Here is a 20,325-nt window from a genome sequence, read left to right on the forward strand (position 1 = left end):
CATGTGCTTTCTGCAGAGCACTAGACTAATATTTGTGTCCTTTAGGGCATTGGACTGATTATGTGTATTCCTACATGATCACAAGACTTTTAAAGTGCAGGGCACCTCCAATAGGAAGTTAACAATTTTATTTTTCTTCTAACAGGATCAGTAGGGTCTCTTACTGGGTATGTTTATACTCCTTTTATGTTTAATCTTTTTCCGCGAAACTGCCATAAGGAAATGTCCTTCAAATTGCTTCTACTTTATATTTTTTTTATTTTGGTTTTCTTTAGTAATTAGACTGTTTTGGGTTTCATGATTGAACGACTTTTATGTTCTTGAACTTTCTATTATCGATACTTTTACACTTTCAAAATTTTATTTGAAATAGAGCCCGAATAAAAACTCTTTAATGTTGTTAAAAAATATATTTTTTTAAATTATAAAGTCTTATGGTTAAAGGACGAATATAGTCTTAAAGTAATAACTTCAGCTTAATTCGAAAAATTAGGTCGTTACAATCTATTTTGCAGAAAAAACAATTTTATTTTGGTTAAGAAAAGCTGTTTTTCTTCTACATATTTATAACTCTCTTTCTTTCATTGAGTAGGAGACGGGGTAGGAGAAAATCATAGGATTCTATTAACTTAAAAATATTAAATTAATAGAAGTTTCAAATCAACTGACTAATTAACCATTAATCAATTAGTTAATAATTAATTAAATCATATTTAATTAATATTTCATTTAAATCTTATTGAATGAATATCTCTCCAATACCTTATAGTTTTATATTAATTGAATTAAATCAAATTTAATTAAATAATATTATACGAAACTATTAATTAATAACTAAATTAAATATTTTATATTTAACTTAAGTTAAATTCAGTTAAATTTGAATCATATTCAAATATAACTTTATCTCATAATTAATAATTTTAATATGAAACAAATCCACATTAAATTAATATTTGAACTCATTCAAATATTTTATCTCTCATAAATTAACTTTGAACTTTATCTAAAATTAAATTTATATAATAAAGTTTCATTAACATATAAACTTTATATTATAATGTATCACTATATATTATACTAATTATACTAATTTCCAAAGTAAATTTGAATATTTCAAATTAGAACCAATATAAATAAATCACATTATCATTTTGTATCATCCATTACTTTGTATTCAGTCAATACTAATTGGATCAACCTAATACATAAAACAAATATAGAAAAATTTAAAAAAAAAAGCATGCACAAATAGAGACAAATAGACATTGATAGTGGATTTGTTATATTAAATCATAACAAATATAACAACTTATGGCATTATTGAAATGGTATTTTCAGTGTTTTTGCAAGAATTCGTATCTCACCATTTTCAAATGAGAATTATATAAATAAAAGACAACAAAATGCAAAAGCTTAACAAACTGATGTGACCTCTACTTGCCAATTTCCTTAAATCATACAAAGGTGCATTGATTATTATTATCGAGCACGTTAGTTTGAATCACAAATTTGGTCCCTATAATTTTCTAACGGTTTAAAAGTTAGAACTTATTACATATATTTTGATAAAACCAAAAAATAGTCTTCATGGTTGGATAAAATCATCATAAAAAGTTGAACTTTTCTCCTACTATATATGGACTAAATTTAAAGGCCAATTGACCCTACAAATTACACGATGTTTAAATATACGTCGAGATTTTATTGGGTATGGTAGCTTATCAAGTCAATTTAATCAAGCTATTCCTCCGACAAAAGTAGCACTGTTCACTAATAATGGACTAGACATAATATTGATTAACGTACACAAATTAAAGTAAAATTTCAATAAAAAGAACAAGAATGAAGCAAGTGACAAATTTGGATATAAATAAATTAACATACACGGTTGGCCAAAAGGGAAAAACAAATTGAGAATCAAGAGGTGGAGAAGAAGACTCGTGTTTCAACCAAATGTGTGGTGATAAGTAACTGATAACCTTACTTCTACGTTTTAAGAACCCATTTAATTCTTCTTTTCCTAAAATTTAGTCTGTCGTGTCAGATTCAAATCTTTAGATGTAGTATTATGCTTTGGGCATATTCTTTATGGCATAAACCACCAAGTCCTAAGTATAGAAATTACCAACTAAAATCAAATATAGCACAACACAAGCCAATTTCAAGACTAAGATCGATCATTTCCCAAATTTCTTTTTATGAAAACCTAAAACAGTAAAATATCTAAAAATCAAACAAAAACCAAAAATCATTACCTTCCACCACAACTCCAATAGCCTCCATCACATTCCCTATATAATAAATGCAACATTAATTTAAAAACAAAAAACAAAACAAGGATATGAAGCTAATTGATTTGGTCCAATTGAATCGGCCGAAACATGTGGCCACAATTTGGCATTAGAAGAAACCAGCTAACAGAGTAACACCTCAGTAATTAAGAACATGACAAAATTCTTCTTTCGGCTTTTGTCCTCAACTAATGCAAGAAAAAAAAAATCACAATGCAATGCATTGTTTGTATATTTTTTCGAAGTTCTGAAAAAGAATTGGTGCTCCTTAGTTACGGCCCTATTGTTTCAAGAAGCTCTCGAATACCGTATATGAAATCAAGTTGTTTATCCCTCAAGAACATTTCTAAGTCTATAACATTTCCACCGTCCTTAATCATTACATCTAGACTTGCAAACGGACCCCTTCTTATCCTATAAAATAGGTTTAATTTTATATACATGACTTTACCTGGATGGTTTTTTATGATAATGTGTAGCCGTTTCCAGGCAACTGGGGATATCCGATAGAGCTTCCAAAGAACAGTTGGGTTTACAGTGTCATTTCACATTGTGCTTTTAAACAGACAAGGCGTAGAATTTAACATAAAAAAAATTAGACTCGGGAGATCCCTCAACACTCCGTGAAGTTGTAAATGAAACAACAATTAGGTTGTGCAATAAGAATCAATATACTCGGTTGCTGACAGTTTGAAAGAGGGATTTCAACTGAGTGTTCCATTTATCTATGGCAGTATACTTCTTCATTCCCTTTGACCTGCAGGGTTACCAATTACGCTTTATATTCTTCAACTTTCTGTAACATTTGATGGAATGTGATTGAAATAACCAAAAAGAACATACCTGTCACCACGCTCCAAAAGTCTGTTGACTTGATCAATGTGACCATCAATGCGATTATCCAGGATTAGTGAAACTAATAATTGTTCAACATCTTTCTCCGGTACATTGAGTTCCTGATAGTTACAAACATCTTTCAATCATAATCTGGACTAATTACTATTTTTTTTTCTAATATTTCTTCCATTAGAATAAAAAATGGATGCATCTGAACTATTCCTAATAACATATTATCTACAATTGCAAAGGTGTTCACAATAGATTCTCAGTTCATCTGAATGGATCTAAGCAATGGTAACAACCCTATTCTCTAAGTTTTTGAAAAGGACAAGTTGGGAGGAAAAACACAAACTCGTAATTTGCTTCTTTTTTCTTCTTTGTTCTATCTGAGGGGTGGGGGATTCGCATCACATTCACAACCCCACAAACATGACACTTGGCAAGTTGTGCAAAGTTTGATAAGTTTCAACCCCACACCAGATATCAAAAGATTATGCAAGTTGGTTCCAGAAAGGAATAGGAAAGACAACCACACAAGCAACTAAAGCTGTCACCTTTGATATAAATGGAATCCGGATTCTTGTGTAAGGCTTGATAAGTTTAAGTAACACTTGGGTTCTGACATTCTTCAACAGATCTTCAATGTAATTTCGAATGAATGGATCATCCATTATTGTCTTTCTATTGCTCTGTAAAAAGAATAAATAAATAAATAAATAAACCACGACTCCCAAACTGGACCAGGGGGAGGAAGGGGAAGAGCTGAAAAATGCATACATATAATTCTCTTACTCAAATTTACCTTGAGAATCTTCTCGAACTCAAGTATCTCATTCCTTTGGTATGCTGCAATAAGATTAGTCATTGCCAAAATCTCGGGTCATTTTTATACCTGCAATCTAGAGATAAGGGAGAGAACATGGTAAACTCGAAGTAGCGCTCAATGGTTGAAACTTACGGCTTTGCCTCTTGACCATCGAATGGATTGACTTCGGATTCCATCAGCATATTAGCCAAAACTAGATATCTGTTTTTTTTATGGGGGTGGGGGGGACACAGAAATGATTAGATGGTATGAAATGGATGCCAGAGACACAGCATGACACTGAGAATTAGAAAGCATTTCACAATTCTATGTGCTAGTTTGCTTAAATGCAACATAAATTTAACAACCTAAGCATGACTAGTAGGATCCCTTTAACTTCTAATGATACCCATAGGTGGTGAACTCCGGAACTAAAAGTACTGCCTTGCTGAATATTATAAATGGGGAGTTAAATTTTTTGGTAGCTGTAAGTTGCTACTACATCCATGAAGTTTTCGTCACATCAACGAAAGATTTGGTTTCCTTCCAGAAAAAGTAAATTGCAAGCTGTAAACTGTATTGAATGTGAGCTCGTATTGATCATGAGTTTTCTAGAGTGCTTAGTTGTAAGTGTTGCAATGAGTTGGTTAAAAACCATTGGTTATTTATGAACCTAGTATTTGTGTATTTGGTGCCAGAGTCCAATCTACAAATTCCACTAAATTCAGTTTTGGTATAACTCTGAATCCTGGCCTTAATAATGAGTAAGAACAATGAGAAAATGGAAAGAGAGCATACTTCAGGCACTGGATACGCCTCTGGTTCCCAGCTTCATCATAATCTTTAAAAAGCCTCAAAGAAATCAGTCGCTGCTTCTGGCCATTGACGTTCTGCCATGTGCATCTTTCCTCCACACTCCCTAATTATTCCATAATTCGTGGATGGGGTATTGCTGACTTGATGGCAAGAGCTTTCTGGTATAATTGCTGCACCATAATAACCAGCAAATGCAAGGGGAAAGTATTTGAGATCAAAATAAAGCAATTACATACTGCAAAAGAAGAGCATTTTAGGGAGTTCAACTAACCAGCAAAGATAGGGACAGAGAAAGATGACAAACAAAGATAAACAGAGGAAAAAATATATAGGAAGTAAAAACTACAATAGGTAACCTATAACTCTCAAAGAATTTTGTAATTTTCCTTCATGCATTTTTCTTTTGGGCTGGGGTCTTTTCTTGTATAGCTAGTTTAAATTCTGGGAGGCACCTCTTGTTGGGCTGCTGCTTTATAGACTCATGTCTAACAAAACTGGCAAAGGGATGGATTTGATAGCAGAACACACCAGCTTCAAGGGACAGAACACATACTCCAAAAGATACTATAAAGAACCAAGAAACCACACAGCCAAACAAAGGGATAGAAAATAGAACCCAGATCCATCTATTAGCATAATCATGGTCTTTTGGGAAATTATTATAGAGTTTGTTTGAGAGGTCAGTCCATTATTGAATCTTTCCATCCAGGTAATGTCTCCTCCAAAGGATGTTCCATCATTACATTGGGAGATTTTAATACAGACGACAAAATTCAGGCCATTTATGTTCTTACTAGAATTGTGGCACAAAAAAGGAGAAGAAACTGCTGACACCTTGTGTCAGCGTTTCCCCCACTTCGCTTGGGCTTGCAACAAGCTGCTTAATATGCCTTTTATTATGTTTGTGGTTGTGGCTCTACCACTCTAAGATCTTTCAGAAGAAAATTTACGCTCATCAGCTAAAGCCTACTATTATTCCAATTTTGAATAAAACTTTAGAACAGTGGAGAGAGAGGTTAGCCATGTGCAGATGCTCTGTCTTTTCATCTTCTTGGAAATCTATCAATAGTTTTGATGTAATTAAGATGATTAAACCAAGTTGGATTCATTCTTTGCTCATTTATTTCATTGTTTTAATCCTCCCAAATATGACCATCTTATTCTTAATTGAAGAATCTAACTTCACAACCCATAGTGAGATCTCTATACCAAGGATGAACCAACTGTCTCAACAAAATTCCCACCCCCCCCCCCCCCCCCCCCACCCCACAAAAAAAGGTAGAAGAAGAAGTGAACTGCAATTCTTTACTAAGAAATGAAACACAGAGCTGAGAGCTAGCTCTAGAAAAAAAAAAGGATTGCTACAGATCATTACCTTGAGCTTTTTGTTATTTTTAGTCTCAGTATACATTTGAATCTCAATGGCATACACTTCCAGAAGTTGACTTCCTTTCTTTTGATCATCTGTACCATCTTCTCTTTGACAGGACTTGTGGAGTTCCTTCAAAATCTGAGGTCAAAATGAATTTGATTAACCATGTACATGCAAAAAAAATCAGGAAAAGGAAAGGAAAGGAAAAGAAAGTCACCTTAATCATGCGACCATATTCACCAATATCAAACCAAATCTTGCAAAGCTTTAAATTAGTTTTGAACCAAAGCCTCTGCACCACAAGAGAGAACAGAATGTAAGGCATCATGGTTAGAGAATACATGAGATCGTAAAACCAGAATCATTTTCAAACCTCATTCTTTGCCTCTTCAAGGGCTTTCAAAGTGGTTTGATAAAATTCTTGCAAGAGACCAAAACTCTGACTTGCTGATCCAGATACAAAATCCATGATATTGTTTATACATTTTTCACTATAATTACGGGTCACTGCTGATTTTATGTATGTAAGCATCACTCGATATGAATCCATCATTTCTTTATACCTCCCCAGTCTATAATAAAGCTTGACAGTTTGCTTGAGAGCCTTGAAGCCCCTAGCAAATCCAAAAAAAAGGGAATGAGAACAAATTCATAACAACAAAGATAGAACTGAGATACAATTCTATCTAACAGTAATTCCACAGAAGAAGCATTGAATATAAAATATTGAGGTTGTCAAACAAAGATTTCAAAGAGCAACTAATGAGCTGTGATCGAGTCAGGATAAAATCTAAGGGGGCATATTATCTACTATGAAGAATCCCAGGCCACATAGGATCATGATCAACAATAGAAATTATGTTTCCTTCAATCCAAGTTTTTCTATTTTCAAAAAGCATGTAAACCCAGTCATCGAGAAGATAAACTACAAGTTTTTAAAAAAATAAAGTGTTTTTTTCTATATTCGTGAGTGTCCGCGCACTTCGACTAATCTCACGGGAAAACCTGCTTAACCCTATTGTTTCAAAAATAAAGTTAAACTACCATAATCACTCCACTAATTTAAGAACTTATAAAACACAGCCTATCACCAAAATATCCAAAATGAATGAGTGAACAAAAAGTATATTGGATAGTGAGCCTGCATAGATTTTGTGTCCAAGTATCTAGCAAGCAGAAACAAGGAATTCACTACCACACTTACCACTCTGCCTTCTCGGGTTCCATGCGTACCACCTCAGCAAACCCTGCAAGAGCTCCTTCGGGGTCCGTTTCCACCAACCCTATTAATGAACAAATTGGATCAAATGATGCTGTTAAAAACAGGAAAACAAAATACAACAACAAAGAATGTGATTGCAAGGCTTGGAGGCAACACTCCAGGTACCTTTAGAGTTGTAGTATTGATTTTCAATATCAACGTCCTGCTCTTCAGGCTCATCGTCCGAATACTCGAAACCATAATCTTCCATATCCGCATCTGCCCTCGCAGTTCAATACATTAATTAATACGTAAACTGATAAACAAACTCATTACTTTCCCGGGTAATGTTCAACAGATAAGCTATGAATGGGTAACAACAGCAAGCAAGTCGAATGATGATACATCAATTATATGCGTTATCTCCCCCGTCTAAAATGAAAGAAACCGCTAGGTTTCCATGCGTAAGACAATAATTCAAACCAAAAATGACGCAGAAATTTTCAATCATCTAAATTACAAATTCAGAAACTAATCAGCTTAAAACAGGAAAATCTTGGCAAAGCAATGCAAACGCGTCGATCAGCAGGAAGTCGAAAAAGTTGCTAAAACCCTAACAGTGGTAGAATCAAAGAAGTGACACAAAAGAAAGTAATGAAATAAGGAGAATGGGAAAAGGAGAGACCGGAACCCATGGTTGCGGGAGTGGATTGCAAAGTTGAAGGTGGAGGCGATCGGTGGGAAGCAGTGGCGATCTACTGAATACAAGCTTCTAGTGGGATTTTCTGATCAACTAGTTAGCGTCGTCTCCGTTCCGTTTCCCACTCACTTTCCCTCCGTTTGAATTTGGAAAACAGACACCACTTAGTTCCCTTCTTGCAAAACTACCGCTTCCACTCTCCGGCTAATGGCACTATTTTCCACAACAAGACGATAATACCCTCTCAACCTAGAGATCCTTTGCTATGTTTACGAGCACGAGTGAAATTAATTTTTAGATAGCTGACCATCGTAGGTTGAATTTATAATGTTTTAATTGAGTTTCTCTCTTTGATATATCTCTTTTTCATCTACTATGATTGAATCTGATTCTAAGAAAGTTGTGTATTTGATTAACATAATGTGTTTGAACTTCACCTGAGTGAACAATTCAATCGATGAGATGAGATTGATGTTTAGAAAGGGTTTGAGATTTATTATTATTGTTTGGATTTTTGAATTAGGAACCGACATGCTCAACGTGTTGTCCTTTGTTCTTTCTTTCTTCCAACAATGAAGATTTGTATGATAATTCCACTAATTTTAGTGGGCTAGGTGTTGCAAGACACAAAATCCACCAAAGAAAAATGGACTTTGAGTTGTTTGACTATGATATTGTAGGTAAATTCTTTATAAAATAGCACATTTCATTTTACGAAAAGAAAGTTGGGGTCATTTTGAGAATTTTGGCCGCATTTTCTACTTTGTTCCTAAAAATTTTCTCTCCATAATTCTAAACTTCCAAACTTAATTCCTCTTTATTTCATCTCTTTCTCTCCCATGACTCCTTCGTTCAACAAGTTTCCCAATTTGATTCTAAATCCACAAGGTATTAGGTTTTCTAGTGGTGGTTTGAGCTGGAGACGTGTGAAGATTTTCAAGAAATAGAAGCTACGAATATTAATTTTTTAAAATCCAAATTTGTATTAATTTAAAAAACAATTGAATTTTGATCTTATTTTATTTTTTAGTTGCATTTGTGATTTAATAATAGCCATTTATTGTTTATGCCCACACAACGAGGGCTTTTTATAAGTTTACAAGCTTTTTAAAGCGGGGCTTAAACCTGGATTTAGAGGGGGTTGGAAGATAGTTTTATCACCTGTAAAAATTGATATTGATTTTGTTTATATATGTGTAATCTATACTATATATAAAAGGACCTATGGGGATAAAATTTCTCTCCCTGAATTGTCCATTTCATTTAAGTACTTCTACGTATAGCATTAACGATAATTTTGTTAAATGAAAATTCATAAGAAATTTGTAAAGTGATCTCTAAGTGCTTAAGATAATTAACAATTAAAATCTAAATACATTAATTGGATATTAATTACACTTTATTTTTTTTAATTCAAAAAAACCTTTTAGCTTCTTAGATTTTAAAATGGTAATTTTAAGTATAATATCAATAGTAAAATTGTCAATTTTAAAAATGTATTAAATAAAAACTCAAAATAAATTTATAAAGTCACAAAAATTGTTAAGTTAATTAATAATTAAAAGCTAAATATATTAATTACACTTTATTATTTTAAATTCCAAAATTCTCTTAGCTTCCTAGATTTTCATTCATTGTTTTTTAAAATAATTTTCATTAATTTTTTTTTATTGTTACAAAATCATCTACTGGCTGAGACATTTCACACCAATCATATTTTTCTTTTTACATCTAAGCCACTTTTCATTCTATAAAATCTATTCACTGTATAAAAGTCGATTATGCTAATTAAAAAACATCATTATCTCAAGCTTGCAATAATAGACAATGATATAAAAATATGATAATGTTTGAAGTCTCCACGTTGAAGCATTAAGTAAATATGAAAAAGTGAATATAAGATTTCTTTTTATTGTTTCGTAATAACGAGTTGTCTTTTAAAAAAAGATAATTAACAACGTATGGTTATTACTTCCAACAAACTTTTCTTCCATTAACACAATTTCTCTTAAACTCTAAACCACTCTATAAAAAAAAAGTAGATTATAAACATATATATATAAAAAATTATTTTAAATTTTTAATAAAACGTGCATAATAGGGGTGAAATCGGGTTGGGTTGGGTTGGTGACATTCTCAACCCAATCCATATTTTCGGGTTATTTGGGTTGGCAACCCGAATAACCCAAATTTAGTTTCTAACCCAACCCAACCCAACCGTAAAATATGGGTTGGGTTGAGTTGGGTTGTCGGGTTGTATATATAATTATTTTTTTAATTTTTCTTTTCCCGTTTTCTAATTTCTAATTTATAATGATTATAAAAGTTTAAAATTGTTACATTTAAATTTTAAACTTTCATACAATAATTCATTTATATACATTTAATTTTTTTTTTAATTAAAACAATATATTTATTTATTTATATATTACATTAATTCGAGTTGGGTTGGGTTGAACCGAATTTTTCAACCCTCCAACCCGAAAAAATCAATTTTTTAATCCAACCCAACCCATATTTTAACCTAACCCAACTCACCCTTATAATATGAGTTGGGTAATCCGGGTTATTTGTACACCCCCAGTGCATACTAATAAATATAAAAAAACATAAAGTTAATAAGGACTCGATGTCTAAACCTATATTAAATATGTTTATGATAACCGCAACTAAATTAACTAATCAAATATAGTCAAAATTTTAAAAAAATTGGAATAAACTTTAAATCGATAAAAATGCCATTTTTTCTCCCTTTTTCACTTTCAACAATATGAGGCGTGTCATCATTCTATTACATGATTTTTTTATGCTCTTACTAACGTACATAAACATCACACACAGAAAAACATTTTTTAAAATAACAAAATAAATTAAAATATTTACAAGTTATAGCAAAATTTTGGATTAAATCAATGATAGTCTTCCATCACTATTCTATCACTATAGCATATTAATGACTATGAGTAGTAATAAAATTTGTTGTAGATAGTAAATATTTTGTAAAATTTGTTATTTTTGAAAATTTTCCAAAAAGAAATTATATATATAACTAAACAAAAATAATACCTTCTCGATTAAAATATTAAATTCCATTTGTTGAATGATAAGAGTAAAATATAATTAATATATTTTTCTAAAAAAATAGAAAAATGGAATATGCAAGTTTGCATAGGACAATCAAACAAAAATGTACTATTTATTATATACTCCCTTAAAAGTTAAAAAGAAGGCATATTTGTAAAGCGACATTTGAATCTAAAGTTGGAAAGCTAAAAATACAGCATGGAGAGGATAAAGATATATTAAATAGAAAGGTGTCCAAAATTAATCCCAAAAAGAGAAGAAAAAAAATAATAAATGAAGCATATATTAAAAAAAAAAAAACAAATTAAATTTTGGATTCTTTTCTATTAATATTATATCATATGAGTGTCTATCAATATTTATTATTGATATAATTTGAAAATTTTGCTATAATATTTTGTCAAATTTGTATAATAAAAATGACATTTTAAAATAAAGTAAAATAAATCAAAATATTTATAAATTATAGCAAAATTTTGAATACAATCGATAATTTTAATAATATGAATGTGCATTATTTATAGAATGGAAAATAAATTTTGCTTAATTTTGTAAGTAATTTGGTTAAATTTGTGAGAATGGACGATAATAAAAATATGGAAAATAGGATAAAAAGAGAGGGAAATGGAAAAAAATAAAAAATAAAAAAATAATAATAATTAGAGGAGAGAATAAAAGCAAATGGCCCGCGAGATTGGACCACCTCCTCTCCTCCTTCTCCTCCTTCTCCTCCTCGTCCTTGTTTATGATTCTCCTATTTATATCCCCTTCTCTGCTTTTACTATTCTGACTTCCTCCGCGTCTGGATCTCTCCCTTCTAGTTTTCATCCTCTTCCTCCTTCCCCTTCCTCTCTCATTTCCCTTCCTCATCAATTTCCATTTCCATGGCTGATCAGCTCACCGACGATCAGATCTCGAGTTCAAGGAGGCCTTCAGTTTGTTCGACAAGGATGGCGATGGTCTGCTTCTCTTCTTTCAGATCCCCTTCTTCTTTCTCTTTTTAATGTTTTTTCGTTCCCCCATCCCCATTTTAGATCTATTTTCTTTCTCATGGAATTCCTATTTATCATTGCCCAGCCTACGATTATTATTTGTTTTTGTTTCGTGTTCCTGTCCTGGGTCTTCTTGATCCGTTTTTTTTTTTTTTTGTTCTATTGGATTGTCGATTACGATCAGCATTATGTGATTAGGAAGCTTGGTAATCGTGGATGGATGGATGGATATTGGATGCCATGTCCATGTCGATTTGAAATTTTTCTTAGGTTGTGTATTACAGTTTGGAATCTGGATAATGATGCATATTTACATAATTACATTTACATTTTAGTTCGTATATTAATACTCCCGCCTCGTCAGGCAGTAAATAACTCGTGGATCGTTGCTTTTCTGTATCTTTTGACTTTTGAGATGGTTTACGTAAGGAACGGGTCGTTTATGGTTTGCTTGTTTACCCTCCATATACATGTTACCATTTGATTGAATATCTTTAATAAGCATGCACGTCAGCATTAACATGGTAGACATGTCAATTAGTTAGGTAGAAGTTTGGAATTCATTTAGTTATCATATATCGTATGATCAGCAAATCTGGCAATTATCCTGGAATTTATTATAGAACATCGTTATTTACACGACTTTCCTCTAATTTTATCGTCCGTCCTTCATTCTATGATAATTCAGCTGTTTGTTTTCAAAATAATTAAGGCGTAATAAACAGGTTATTTCTAGAGAAAGCTGATATACAAACAACGCTAACCCATCATAACAATTTCTTCCTTTGAACTTGTTTAATGTTAAAGTTCGTCTAACGAATTCATAGCTGTACGAGTTGTTTAAGCAAGCAGTTGCAGCCTTCTAGTTTCTCTTGCTTCCTTATCTTGTGGGTTTGACTTGCTCTTTTGGTGTCTTTGTTGTTTTTTGTCTAGAAGTGTTTACTGTACGTAGAATCAGCGACTAAGACATCTGAAGTCCCCATTGGGTTTAAAAATTATGAATTTGATCATGTTCCCTGCATACTATTTAGCAGATACTAATTGATTGTGCACATTCCATTGAGTGGAAATCTATCTCTAATGATGGCCTACTTATTTTGTTTATCTCCTTTTTCCAGTCTGAATTGTTAAGCATGGGTTAAATTAGATACATTCGTTGGTCTTTAAGAGAACTGAAGCTGTTTGGAACAGTTCACAATGAGCACAAGGATGTGTTCCCAACATTTTCAACTGTAGGAACATTGAGTGGAAAAACAATATTGGTCTTCTCCCACTAAGAAACCAAGGACGTTACCTGTAGGAGACAACCATGGAAGGATTTTTTTGGTACTCTACCCACCATCCAAGTGGGTCATTCCATATAAAATGTTGACTTTGCGGGGATTGTTTGACTTCCTGATAGCATTTAATCCAACCATGCTACTATTTTGAGATATGCTATTCCTAACAAGCACTCCTACTACATGCTGCTCAACCTAAAAAAGACTAACATGTATTGGTTTGTTTCTGTATGTCAAGCCTTACACTTATTTCGTGATTTGTATTTTGTTTGTTATATTTCTGTTGGGTAGGTTTGTTATATTCTTTTCTTGCAGTAGTTGATTTACTGGCTAATTATATGATCAACGTGTGTTTGAACCTTGCTTTTGTTTTGAATTGATTGCCTAGACCTGTTGGCATTTTATATTACTGGAAGTTTATACTTACTGCATGTTTCAGCCACACATGCAGTCGAACTTTATTCCATTCTCAGTTACTCCACTATCTTTGAAATTTCCATTTTTCTGAAACATATTCCTCTCAATTTTTGTTCTGAGTGTATGAAGCCTTGACGGGCTGGCAACTACTGGTCACTGCTTCTGCTTAGATAAATAATCAAATGGTGAGCCCATCCTATTGTTCTTTATTTAATAATGACTACCTTTCTTTTTCATTTTTTTATAGGCTGCATCACCACCAAGGAACTGGGGACTGTAATGCGTTCATTGGGCCAGAATCCAACTGAAGCTGAGCTACAAGACATGATCAATGAAGTTGATGCTGATGGAAATGGAACCATCGATTTCCCTGAGTTTCTTAATCTGATGGCAAGAAAAATGAAGGACACTGATTCAGAGGAGGAACTCAAGGAAGCTTTCCGCGTGTTTGATAAAGATCAGAATGGGTTCATTTCTGCCGCCGAGCTCCGGCACGTAATGACAAATCTAGGTGAGAAGTTGACAGACGAGGAAGTTGATGAAATGATCCGTGAGGCTGACGTTGACGGTGATGGGCAAATCAACTATGAGGAATTTGTGAAAGTCATGATGGCCAAGTGAGAATCAAACTGAAACCTTATAAACCTTAATCTGCTTGAAAATGAAGAGGGATATGGGCAGATAAGTTGATGATATCATTTGTTTTCCCATTTAGGTTGTCTCCATTTTGTTTTACTATCTATGTTTGTCTCTCTCGTTTCCATTATTATTTGTGGTACTGTCTTTTCAGTATCCTGTTTCTTTGCTGCAACGATATCTGTAGTCTGGCATGGCTGTTCGTGTCGGTAGTCTCTCTAATTTTTCATATTTCTTTCTACCTGTGATGCTATGAACTCAGAAACCATTTGTTGATCGAATCAGAGGATTTTGCTTGTGGGAAGTTTTTTTTCTTTTTTTTTTTTTATAACATCTTCTACCTTGTCCAAAGTTTTTTCAAAAGTAAAGGAAAGGAAGAAGAAATAATTTGTGTTTGAAAATTGAAGGGCTTTGTGGGTAATTTATGTTTATATTTGTGATATGGATAGACGGATGGAAGCAATGCGGGAAGAGAGGAAGAAGAGGAAATCCCTGAAACAGTCCATTGATAAGAAAAAACGTGGCTTCCTCAACCGACGCATCCACCAATGTTGTGTGCTTTAGCCACTTTTTCCCACTTTTTCACTCCCTCTACTTTTCTCTAATTATTAATCAATACTATTAACTAACTATTTTTCATCTACCACTCTTATTACTATGCCACCTAAACAATACAATTTTGTTACCTACTTGGGTGCGAGAATTTCAAACCACAAACCTATTAGTTACTAATACCAGCAATAGATCCATAAACATAGAGCATCAAATACCCTATATTAATATCTTTTTGATGTAATATTGTTGAAAGAGTGAAAGTTTGCATCATCGATTTTATTACATTTTTTAAAAAATATAATTTGTTAGACAATAAATGAGAGCTTGAAAATAACATGTATTGTAGTGGATGAGATTTGAAAATTTAAGAAAAGTGAAGTTAAATTTATTATATATTATAATTTAACACTTCAAAACTAATATTAAACGCCTGGAAGTCTTATCAATATTCTTTGAACCGCTCTGTGGGCTGCGCTCATGGGATGCGCTCTCATTAACGAGAATGAAAGAATAATTATGATTTCAGACATCTTTCGTGATCGTTCACGACCGCTCCGTGGGCAGCACCTCTTTCTTACCTAACTCATTCCACTCTTTCTTCCCTAGATCTCTCCCCCCAACAAGGGATGAAAGCCTATTAATATAAAAATTGATAATGTGAGAGTGCCCCTCTCCCTAATAAATCCGTCCTTGCTAATACCTTTCAAAAAAAAATCAAAATAACTTTTTTGACAAAAAAAATCAAATTAATTGTATAAATGTAATGAGGATTTAAATATCGTCTTTTAAGAATGATTATATAATTCAAGATCGAGGAGACACGTTATATGATTGAATATTAAATTTATAAATGTTAAAACATATAATATAAGGAATTAACTTTTGGTTTATAACAATTTTTATTATTTTTGGTACCCATTTTGGGATTATAATTTTTTTTTTTGATATATTCATATTTTAAGCAAGAGAGAAATTTGAGCCACCATCTCATCAATCTTCTCATCTCCTTTACTCCTCAAAATCTCACCCATTTCTATTACCTTCGTCCTCAAGTCTTCTCGGCTTTTGTCTACTACTACTTCTCTAATCAGCTTTGCTACTTCCTCTCTCTGTATCATGCCGTCGGGATCTCGCTTCGCCTCCACTCCGAGCCCTGCTTCTTCCACAAGTCCGGCGTTATACGGCTGATCCACATGCATCGGAACCGCTATTACAGGTACTCCAAGCATTATACTCTCCATCACCGAATTCCATCCACAATGACTCACAAATCCTCCAATGCTCCGATGCTTCAATATCTTCCCCTGAGGCGCCCACTCTTTCACTATCATTGCCCTTTCTCCCGCTTTCTCCACAAATCCTTCCGGCAACGCCTCCTCAACCCTCTTATTCTCTTCTCCTTTCGGAGACCTGATCACCCATATGAAATTAGCTCCACTCTCTTCTAATCCGCACCCGATTTCTTCCATTTCTTCTTTCGACGGGAAGAATTCGCTTCCGAATGATACCAGAACCGTCGACAATGCTTCTTTTTTGTCCAACCAATTCTTGATCCTTGAATAATCTTCATCTTCATCGTCCTCTCTTGGCTCGTATACCAAAGGACCAACTGCGATTACTTTCTTTTTCAACAGAACAGAGAGGTAATCCATGTATTCTCCCTCAATCTCTCTGCAACTACTTATCAGAGTTATATCGCGAGAAGCACTCAAGCAATACAGAAACGATTCTCTAACTCGGCGGATTCTTTCTAAAGTGGCTTCATTGGCGGTGGTGTATTTGCCTTTCCAGTAATTATGAAGAACCCAATCTGAGAGTGGGAATTTAGTATCCGGATAGTTGATATTGTGAAGAGCATGAGAGATGATGGAAGCTGCGGTTGTATTGAAGTTGATAGCAGGAATATTGAGGGAGGAAGCTATCTGTGGTGCCCATTGCTGCAGAGAGTCATAAATGAGGAGATGCGGACATAGTGTTTGTAAAATTGCCTCGAAGGGTGAGGCAGCCGCAGCGAAGGCTTTGTGGAGGGTGGGCGTAAGGCGAGGGGGAAGGGCGTTTGTTGTGTGAAGATGGGGAGGAAATTCAGGAGAAGAAGGAAGATGAAGCTCCACAAATTGAATGGAAGAAGAAGGAATTAGCCTAGGTTTAATGGAGTCAAGATTAACAGGAGTTGAACAGAAGTAGATGAGAAAGTTGTTCCTTCTAGATAGAACTTTGGCTAGCTCCAAGTAGGCAGAGAGATGGCCATAGCCAATCCATGGAAGCATCAAAATGGTTGTGGGTGTGTCTCTAGATTTCTGAACATCCATGGCAATATGACAGTAAGATTAATTAGTTAAGCTCCGCAATAACAAGAACAAGAAGTTCTTATAGGAAGAAGGCAAATGTCATTTTGCGAATGGCAGCAAATGGAGTGGATGTACAAAATAAATACAAGAACAAGAACAAGAACAAGAAAATAGCTAAAGAAGACAGAAAACAATGGAGTTGGAAAGCAGGCAGCCAATATAAAATTAGATTATCATATAATTATTATTGTTAACTTCAAGGCTTCAAATTTAGCAATTACAGGACTCAGACTATTAAGCCTCTCGATGGACGAACCAAGGTTAGACATCTGTTATATATTCTTGGAAAAATATGAACTTTTGTCATGGCCTACTCTCTTCAATTTTATATACAGATGCGTTTCAATTCAAGCTATAGTTATTATGGTGCATCCCAAGCATATTAAATTGTGTTATAGAATAGAGCACATCGTGATGCACGTGTTGCTATCAACTTCAACAAATTGTAGTCTTATACCTTCATGCACTTGAATCTCATCATTTCATTCAAAATATACATAACACACATATTTGACAATTCTCCTTTTCTTTATCAATTTATTTTCGGCTAATTTCACCTATAGAAATTTTCTTTAGCTTAATTATAAATTATTCTTAACAATTATACACAAGTGGGCTCATAAAATATCGCATGATAATTCAAGGCAAAATTTGACCAAGTTTTGTGTTTCAAAAAATATATATTAAATTAATATAATATGTTGTTTACTTAAAAAGATAATTTTTTTTATAAAATTTTTAAAAGATAATTTGAATGAAATAGATCGTCAAAATCAAATACATAGAACTTTAATACTTCCCACCACAACTTTGCTTCCTTCTAATACATTTGGAGCATTGCCATGATTGGTAAAAAAATAAATAATGATAATTATTGGATGCAAACATATCTCATATCAACCTCTTTTGTTGGTAAGAAAATAACAATTTTGTTTTAAGAAATATTTGCCACATGATGAAGTTTAATCGAATAACTTACAGAAATAAGGCAGCACAAAAATATTTTTCTAATATCATGAAGTGGTTTAATAATTGATAGTGATTTTAATTTAGAAATTACAAAAAGGTCCCAAATCCATCTACTTCACATTTACTATATATTCATTTCTACTTTAATGTCAATGACTATCAAATCATCGCTCTCCATTACCATTCTCTACTACCCTTCCCTCCAAATGACCCACTTTTCAGATCACATTATCTTCTTCCAATCTGTTGGAGAAGAAGGAAATTAGAGGTTTTGTTGAAAAAGTGATTGAAGCAAGAAACCACAGCCCACATCCAATCATAACTCCAACTTCAAAGTCAATATCTAAGTTCCGAACGTGATCTACCAATACAACGTGCTGCACGTTGTAACAGATACACTCCTCTCCATTCTCTACTACCTCCACAGAAACAAAGCTTTGTTATCCCAATCTTTCATCCCATTGTTTGCATGACCATGGATGCCCACCAAGCTTCAACTCCAACCACCACTACCATTTTGATGTTTCCATGGCTTGGCTATGGCCATCTCTCCCTTACTTGGAGCTCTCCAAAGCTCTCTCTACAAGGAAAAACTTCCTCATCTATTTCTGTTCAACTCCTGTTAATCTCGACTCCATTAAACCAAAGCTAATTCCTTCTCCTTCCATTCAATTTGTGGAGCTTCATCTCCCTTCTTCTCCTGACTTTCCTCCCCATCTTCACACAACCAACGCCCTCCCTCCTCACCTTACGCCCGCCCTCCACCAAGCCTTCGCTGCCGCCGCCCCACTCTTTGAGACAATTTTAAAAACACTTTCTCCACATCTCCTCATTTATGACTGTTTCCAGTCTTGGGCTCCTCGCTTAGCTTCCTCCCTTAACATACCCGCCATCAATTTCAGCACCTCTGGCACTTCCATGATTTCCTACGGCTTTCACTCAATTCACCACCCCAGTTCTAAATTCCCATTCTCAGATTTTGTACTTCACAATCCTTGGAGATCCAAGTACAACTCTACCCCTTCAGAACACGCCCGCAGCGTCAGAGAGGCTTTTTTCGAATGCCTTAATACATCTCGCGATGTAATTCTTATTAATAGCTTCAAAGAGGTGGAGGGAGAATACATGGATTATCTCTCCCTTCTATTAAAAAAGAAAGTAATCCCAGTTGGGCCATTGGTGTACGAACCAAATGAGAAGGATGAAGAAGATGAAGATTATTCAAGAATCAAGAATTGGCTGGACAAAAAGGAAGCTCTGTCAACGGTTCTGGTGTCATTGGGAAGCGAAAGCTACGCATCAGAGGAAGAAAAGGAAGAAATAGTACAAGGGTTAGTAGAAAGTGAGGCGAATTTCATATGGGTTGAAAGGATTAATAAAAAAGGAGATGAAGAACAACAAATCAAGAGAAGAGAATTGCTGGAGAAGAGTGGAGAAAGAGCAATGGTAGTGAAAGGATGGGCTCCACAGGGGAAGATACTGAAGCATGGAAGCATTGGGGGATTTGTAAGCCATTGTGGATGGAACTCTGTTTTGGAAAGTATTGTGTCTGGGGTTCCCATCATTGGAGTTCCAGTGTTCGGAGATCAACCATTTAACGCCGGAGTAGTGGAATTTGCAGGGATCGGAGTGGAGGCCAAACGAGATCCTGACGGCAAAATTCAAAGAAAAGAAGTTGCAAAACTGATCAAAGAAGTAGTGATTGAGAAACGCAGAGAAGAATTAAGGATGAAAGTAAGAGAAATGAGTGAGATTGTGAAGAGGAGAGGCGATGTTCTGATCGAGGAGATGCTTGCTCAAATCTCTCACTTCTCCAACATTTCATAAACATCCCTTTTTTTCGTTAAAAATAATAATAATAATTAGCCAACATTTACCACAAATAATTTTTTTATATAATTATAAAAACTAATGTAATCATAATGATATTTAAATGTAATACACTTGAAGAATTGCTTTTGAACACATTCATTTCGAATTTGAATATATCACAATTAGGGAATGCTTGAAAGAAAT

The 20,325-nt window shown here is 33.9% G+C and overlaps 4 protein-coding genes across 4 annotated transcripts; 2 read left to right on the forward strand and 2 right to left on the reverse strand.

The window, feature by feature from the left end:
* Nucleotides 1-2,603: 2,603 nt before the first annotated feature.
* LOC101220828 (COP9 signalosome complex subunit 2) lies at nt 2,604-8,179 on the reverse strand. Its single transcript, XM_031889529.1, is given in 15 exon segments — nt 2,604-3,051; nt 3,138-3,250; nt 3,689-3,823; nt 3,937-4,010; nt 4,013-4,026; nt 4,093-4,161; nt 4,738-4,787; nt 4,789-4,871; nt 4,874-4,925; nt 6,131-6,265; nt 6,345-6,419; nt 6,501-6,741; nt 7,332-7,410; nt 7,515-7,607; nt 8,014-8,179. Coding segments are annotated over 15 exon segments (1,314 nt in total). The 5' UTR covers nt 8,024-8,179; the 3' UTR covers nt 2,604-2,960.
* Nucleotides 8,180-11,812: 3,633 nt separating this feature from the next.
* LOC116405588 (calmodulin-7-like) lies at nt 11,813-14,741 on the forward strand. Its single transcript, XM_031889528.1, is given in 3 exon segments — nt 11,813-12,024; nt 12,027-12,071; nt 14,049-14,741. Coding segments are annotated over 3 exon segments (447 nt in total). The 5' UTR covers nt 11,813-11,996; the 3' UTR covers nt 14,423-14,741.
* Nucleotides 14,742-15,802: 1,061 nt separating this feature from the next.
* On the reverse strand, nt 15,803-17,862 carry LOC101220590 (UDP-glucosyltransferase 29). Its single transcript, XM_004142208.3, has one exon. The coding sequence runs from the start codon at nt 17,299-17,301 to the stop codon at nt 15,943-15,945; it is 1,359 nt and encodes a 452-aa protein (XP_004142256.1). The 5' UTR covers nt 17,302-17,862; the 3' UTR covers nt 15,803-15,942.
* Nucleotides 17,863-18,837: 975 nt separating this feature from the next.
* On the forward strand, nt 18,838-20,136 carry LOC116405586 (UDP-glucosyltransferase 29-like). Its single transcript, XM_031889527.1, has one exon. The coding sequence runs from the start codon at nt 18,838-18,840 to the stop codon at nt 20,134-20,136; it is 1,299 nt and encodes a 432-aa protein (XP_031745387.1).
* Nucleotides 20,137-20,325: the final 189 nt, after the last annotated feature.

The sequence above is a fragment of the Cucumis sativus genome, unplaced genomic scaffold (assembly GCF_000004075.3).
Source record: "Cucumis sativus cultivar 9930 unplaced genomic scaffold, Cucumber_9930_V3 scaffold120, whole genome shotgun sequence".
In the NCBI taxonomy this organism is placed as follows: domain Eukaryota; kingdom Viridiplantae; phylum Streptophyta; class Magnoliopsida; order Cucurbitales; family Cucurbitaceae; genus Cucumis; species Cucumis sativus.